This window comes from Argopecten irradians, chromosome 5 (assembly GCF_041381155.1).
Source record: "Argopecten irradians isolate NY chromosome 5, Ai_NY, whole genome shotgun sequence".
Classification (NCBI taxonomy): domain Eukaryota; kingdom Metazoa; phylum Mollusca; class Bivalvia; order Pectinida; family Pectinidae; genus Argopecten; species Argopecten irradians.
In genome coordinates this window covers 41221128-41227127 of record NC_091138.1, presented here as the reverse complement: position 1 = coordinate 41227127, position 6000 = coordinate 41221128, and the positions used below count along the sequence as shown (strand labels likewise).

At 36.0% G+C, this 6000-nt stretch overlaps 1 protein-coding gene across 2 annotated transcripts in view; it reads left to right on the top strand.

Annotated features, from left to right (window-relative positions):
• Nucleotides 1–1270: 1270 nt before the first annotated feature.
• LOC138323876 (UPAR/Ly6 domain-containing protein bou-like) overlaps nucleotides 1271–6000 on the top strand; it is a 78937-nt gene continuing 74207 nt past the window's right edge. The window contains exon 1 of one of the 2 annotated variants that reach the window (XM_069268783.1): nucleotides 1271–2067. In XM_069268783.1, coding sequence (XP_069124884.1) covers nucleotides 2010–2067 — 58 coding nt within the window. In that variant the 5' untranslated portion in view covers nucleotides 1271–2009. The remainder of the gene's footprint in view (nucleotides 2068–6000) is intronic. The other variant, XM_069268782.1, reaches the window with a different exon arrangement.

The following is a 6000-nucleotide window of genomic DNA, read 5'->3' as shown; positions in this document are numbered from 1 at the left end:
GATATTTTTTTGGGATATCATATCACCGGCAAGGCCGAGAAAAGTTCAATTCAATGGATTTCAGTTTTATTGTATTTTTGATACCTCGAAAATAAGAGGCTTTGCGAGATTTATGCTATCCGTGCTGTCATCTGGTCCTGATTAAAAAAAAAGAGGAAAACAAAGTTTTGACTAAAGGCTGTACCTTTGTTTCGAGAAATTTATGCCTGAACCGTAATAATGTTATCTCACAAAGACAACGAACAGCACACCACACTCTCTCACATCATACTGACACAGGTAAACCAGTCGTCCCACTTCCTGTGCTGCTTAGCAGAAGCAGAATTTGTAACGTCTACGAACTATAGCATGTTTACCTCGGCTCGATGTGAATGGTAATACGGTGTATCAATGAAGACGTGAAGGAGTAGAACCCGTGCTTTCCCAATCTTTGAGAAAATGTGTTCACCCCAGAATGCCAACCTCTCACAATCATGCAAAAAATAGGGTTTAATGAGATTTTAAGATGATTACGATTTACAATAATTTACATAATAAATCAACCAAAGAAATAGAAGCGTTGATGTTTAATATGGATTTATGTATGGATTCCGGAATTAGCCGAGCAGTTATTTGTGATAGAATCTATAGATGCTGATACAACAGCAGTTTTATCGCTCAATCACCAATTTAAAAGTAGCTAGGGACCTATTGGCGAACTATGTGTAACAGTAGGTAGCCATGGATTATCTTGTATTTCCTCCACACCGACCTCCGCGTTCACACCCAGGCCACATAGTATGACTGCCGCTGGCAGGAGGTGATTTAGATATATATAAAATCAATGTATACATTGATGCTGTGCATTGCGCTATACAATCCGAACTCACCTCCCGCTTGCGTCTTTCTTTTATAATCGATTAATTCGTAATGAATTGATCTTATGAGTGTGTCCGTGTTATGTTTTCAGATCGCACCGTATTACACCTAGAAAACTATGTTCCCTCGCATACACACACATACAAGCACACATATCCATGATAAGTATGCAGTATGTAAATTGAATGCATGTTATGCAATCAATTATCTTTGATGACATGCAAATTAACTTGTGTATTGCAGAAATGACATGTGCAACTATTTTGAATATCATAGCTTAATGATAAATGAGCATTTTGCCAAACTTCTTATAGAATGTCATAGCGAACTGGATCTCTTCATCATTCCTTTCCACGTCGTAATGAATGCTTGCTTATAGAATCATTAATTATCGCGTCGTTAGAGCTACTTAGGAATGTGAAAGCTTTGCCAGGGTTATATCAACTGGAAATGGACGCCTATAATGTTTATACATAACGTAGTGATCAACAATAACGGTAGATGTGATGAAAAGTTTTGGAGCTGTATTCGCGTTGTAGCAATAGAAAAAGCCCAGCAGCAAATTATCGCTAAATGCATTTACCTATTTTCCTAACGACTTGGTCGGACTATAACCTTTCGCCAGAACAAGAAAGGGTGTTAGATAAAGCAGACGAGGATAGGAAGTAAGAATGACCTGAGGAAACTGACAATGTGGGTATAGTACTGCCATCATACTCTTACCCGAATCAACAGGTGGAAAGGCTTTCATTATTGATACAGTAAAGGATCGATCGACGAGACCGCTCTCCTGGAGTGGTATTTCGTCCCCGCATTGATCAAGCCTAGATTCACGACATCGCCCCTAGAGGGACACGCTCCATTGTCTTAGCCCTCTAGACCAGCACGAGACGGCCACACTTTCATTTCCGTCACAGCAAAACCGGAAAGAGAACATGGTTGGAAGTAAGTGTGTTCCTTATAAGAACGGGCTTCTCTGAAAACTATGGCAACGACAATCTGATCAATCGCGTGCGTCCGTAGTTCGCCTTCATACAGCCTCTGTGACAACACAACGACTATGTGTGTCGACAATTCTGGGATTTACTGGGAATAAAAAAAAAGTTTGAAGAATTCTTTTTTGTGTGCGTTGGTGAGCTGAATGATGCAGGATGAACCGGTCCTGGACTTACATTGTTCCTATCTGTATCTTATTTGGGTGTAAACACGGTAAGTCAGTCAAGGTGTCATGTTAGCAATAAGTCAACTACTTAGTCTTACGAATCAAATCATTAATGAAAAAATATATCTTTCCTCGCATCAATCGATCCATAACGAAATAGTATAATTATGTTTGTTTCATTTTTTCAGGAAAAATTCTTTAAAAATTATTATATGGTATGATTTATATTATATGAGAGAGCAATGCTTACACCGACAACGCTTATGTTGCTACTTTGTTGATCTCGGAATATGACATTGGGTTACCAATGATAAGTATTCCTTTATCTTTTTTTCTTTTTAATGACCATTTGATGGTGATTACAGAGTAGTCAATATGTGTTATATTCTCTCTCTCTTGACCATGGTGGACGGGTGTCAACGCACCTGGGTGTATTTTAAATAAACATTCTGTCTTAAACCTCTTGGTCTGGTTGTCCAGCGTTTAAAGTAATTAGTATTTCATCAACAGTCATTCACGTCAGGTTCCTGAGTTCGATATTCCCGTCGGACAATTGCCAGATCGTGGTCGTAGTGCGGTGTTTTTTTCTCCGCGACCCATTCCTGACACATTTATCCATCGTAAATTGGTTAATTGTAAGAATAAGAAAATCGTGATTAGATAAATACACATAAACTTGGATAATGTTGATGCATGGTGTTACATTTGCATATAAACTCTAAGTTGTATAAGACTACTTCGCCTGAGCTACTTAATTTCATTATGATGTACCTATGATGTACCAAAACACCAGTATGATGAGGGGAAAGACTATAATTTTCCTCGCTAATTGTCTATCTCTGCTTAATTTGATTATTTTGTTTAAATCTACAGGACTAAATAGCAGGTACGTTAAACAAATATGAATCATCAACTGTTAGTGTCTTTCGGTGGACTGCGGTCTATATAAAACAGTTGATATTTAAACTTGTAACGCTTTCGTCTGCATACCTATAGTATACATTGGTATTGATTTGACAGGTCCTTACACAAGCCATCTATCGACGCTGTATTGTTGGTATGCTATTTCGTCCAAACGAACTCTAATTAAATCACCTCTGATCAGAAAGTGTGCTTTCTTTACAGACTTGTCACTTGATCTGAGATTACGTAAAAAAGCCGCTGCCGCTGCGCTTAAGGTATTGAGCGATTCAGACAGTTATATTATACCGATATAAAGAACCAGAGCTTGTATTGCAACGTCTGCCGTTAGGAGTTGCATCTAAGCTAAATCGGCATAGCGTCATTACAAGTCGGATAATAAACACGATAAAATCAAATTATCGGGGCGTTTATTTTCTATTGATACCAGTAGTGTGTCAGGCAATTGTTATTTCTTCTCAAATGATAGAGTACATATGGGTTCTTCAAAGTTATGTTGTTTCGTTTCAAATAAAAGGATATGTGACATATTATATTTCTGTTCTTAACACCAGGCATTGTCTTCCCTTCAGTGGAACATCTTGCAGATCGATCCATTTCTCAGTTACTTCAAGTCGAACGTTCTAAATTTTTTTGCTTTCTTTTCAAAACATTGCAAAAAATTACAAAACATGATTCTCCAAAATATTTGAACATATCCTGAATGCGGGTTTTCAATAATTCATGTGGTTTATTTGTACGCCATAAGTAAATATAAACCGTTCGTGCCATCCTAGATTCTTTTGTAATATTTATACCTGTGTTCCGTGTCTTTCATTTAAAAAAAAAGTATGATAGTATCCGCCTCGGATTGAATTCCTTTATTGATTAGGCGATAAATTTTGAGATTTGTACCGTCTTAGAGAGTTTGTCTCGATAGGAGACAATACATCAGCTGTGTGATCTCCCCAACCAGACAAAGCATAACACTCGTCTCCGGATTTGTTACCATGCATTTGTCACTACTTCCGTTCTAACGGTGAACATTAGTGGTATTTTAGATCGTCTATCCGCCTGTATCCTCGTTACTGTGTATATTACCAGGGCATAATGACACACATATAGCGCATTTAGGCTTTCCAGATTTGAAAAAAATATAATAATAATAATAAATAAATAAATAAACAAATAAAAAAACAATAAACAAAAAATTCATTATTAGTGGATTCAGTCAATTTTATCTCAGAATATGTTTAAGTATTCTTGGAAAGGAAGGAAAATCTTGTCAATCGTACAGTAAAGAATGCATAGTGTATGCATTTTTAGGTTGTTTTTTAAGTTTAATTTGAATATTTTCTTTTCAAGTAATTGATGTGTCATTTCAATTAAAGAGAACCCTACAATACATCATTCTTTGACGTTCTGAAAAAAAAATTAATTCATATATACGATGAAATAAAACATGTGCGTCATTGAACTTAGAATTATTCACTTTTGAACTATTTCTCTCTTAAAAGACCGATATCCGTTTTATGGTTGAAGCGAAGTTTTCGGAAAATGAAGGAATGATTCAAACTCAGCAAAGTCATTGCCCTATAAGTTTAGATTAAAATATTCTCTAATAATATATTATTAGTAAGAGAATAGTGTATGATATTTACTCATACCTTTTATGAATCTTTGAAAGATTCCAGCTCAAATCATAATAATACCGGTACCGCACAAAAATACTGTTGTGATTGTAAAATACATACGAAACGTGTAAGTAAGTAGAATCTATTTAGAATTATAACGTTACACACTAATAAAATCCGAGATAAAGACTATTCAAAAATTGTTGATGAAATACAGCCTCAACCGAAATCTATAGAATGTTGAATTGTTTATAATATAAATATGAATGAAAAAAAAATTAATAAACAGACAAAAAAAAAAAAACAAAAAAAAAAACGATTTTCCTGGCTCCATGGGAAGTTTTCAATCACTAAATTTTCCAGAGAATATTCGACTACTATCTATTACCATTTAGACTGGACAAAACGCCAAAATGTCTATGCTTTAAACGGACCCAGGAGGGATGCCTTACCAATGTAACAGTGATAGTAGGGAGTAATGGTCCAAACCATGTTTACATAGGCCATTCCGGACCCCCTCCCTGATGTGTTAGATACGTCCAAGATCGACTCTTTATTGAAACTATTACCACAAACACAACCTCTGTACAATTCCACAAGAGCACAGCGCCTTCTTGTATAGGTAAAAGGTTTCTTTCATTTCCACGCGTCTAAACTACACGTGGCTGGTAGATGTTTATCGCAGTGTTCAGCCGAAGTGTTTACCGTCATAAACAAATATGATGCGAGTCGTATCTCGGTAGGGCGTTATTTTATACTGTTACATTATAGCCTATCCAGTAAGCTCCATTATTTATACCGTCCGTTCCTTATCGCCGAATTATCGTAAATTGGCACATGGTGTTGGGAAAGCAACATCGCCGAATTTTAAAGTAGATTATAGACAGAAAAATGTAGCGTTTTTGTACTACGGAATCAATGTTTATATAAAATGTTAATGCACAAAGATATGCTTAGAATGAAGTTGTTATTGCTTCGATAGGAATTTAATGCATTTTCAAGTTTTGTTGATGTGTGGGAGGCACGCAGTTTCAAATCTAATGGATGTAGACTTACACTGAATAGAAATCTAAAGAAAAACAGTGATTATTTCCAAATTCTGTCTTTGTTGAGATTATTTCATTTTCACGATTGTCTAAATATTACACCTATGAAAGCAGTTTTCCCCATGATCGTTTTATGTTTTGCATTTTAATGAGCGCGTGTGAGTAGTCCTCAAATACAAGGTTGGCAACTAATATCACCAGTGAAAATATCAACAGGGCTTTTATATCTAATAATACAGTAAGTCAATCTTTCGTTAAAAAATGGCGCATTCTTAGTCAATAAAAAAGCACTAGAAAAATTCAACTCTATCACACTTGCCTTTGGTGTTTGAGCGTTAAAATAGTAAATGGGCAAAGACAGCCATAATGGCGCCGCAGGTATTTACACTAACATCGAACT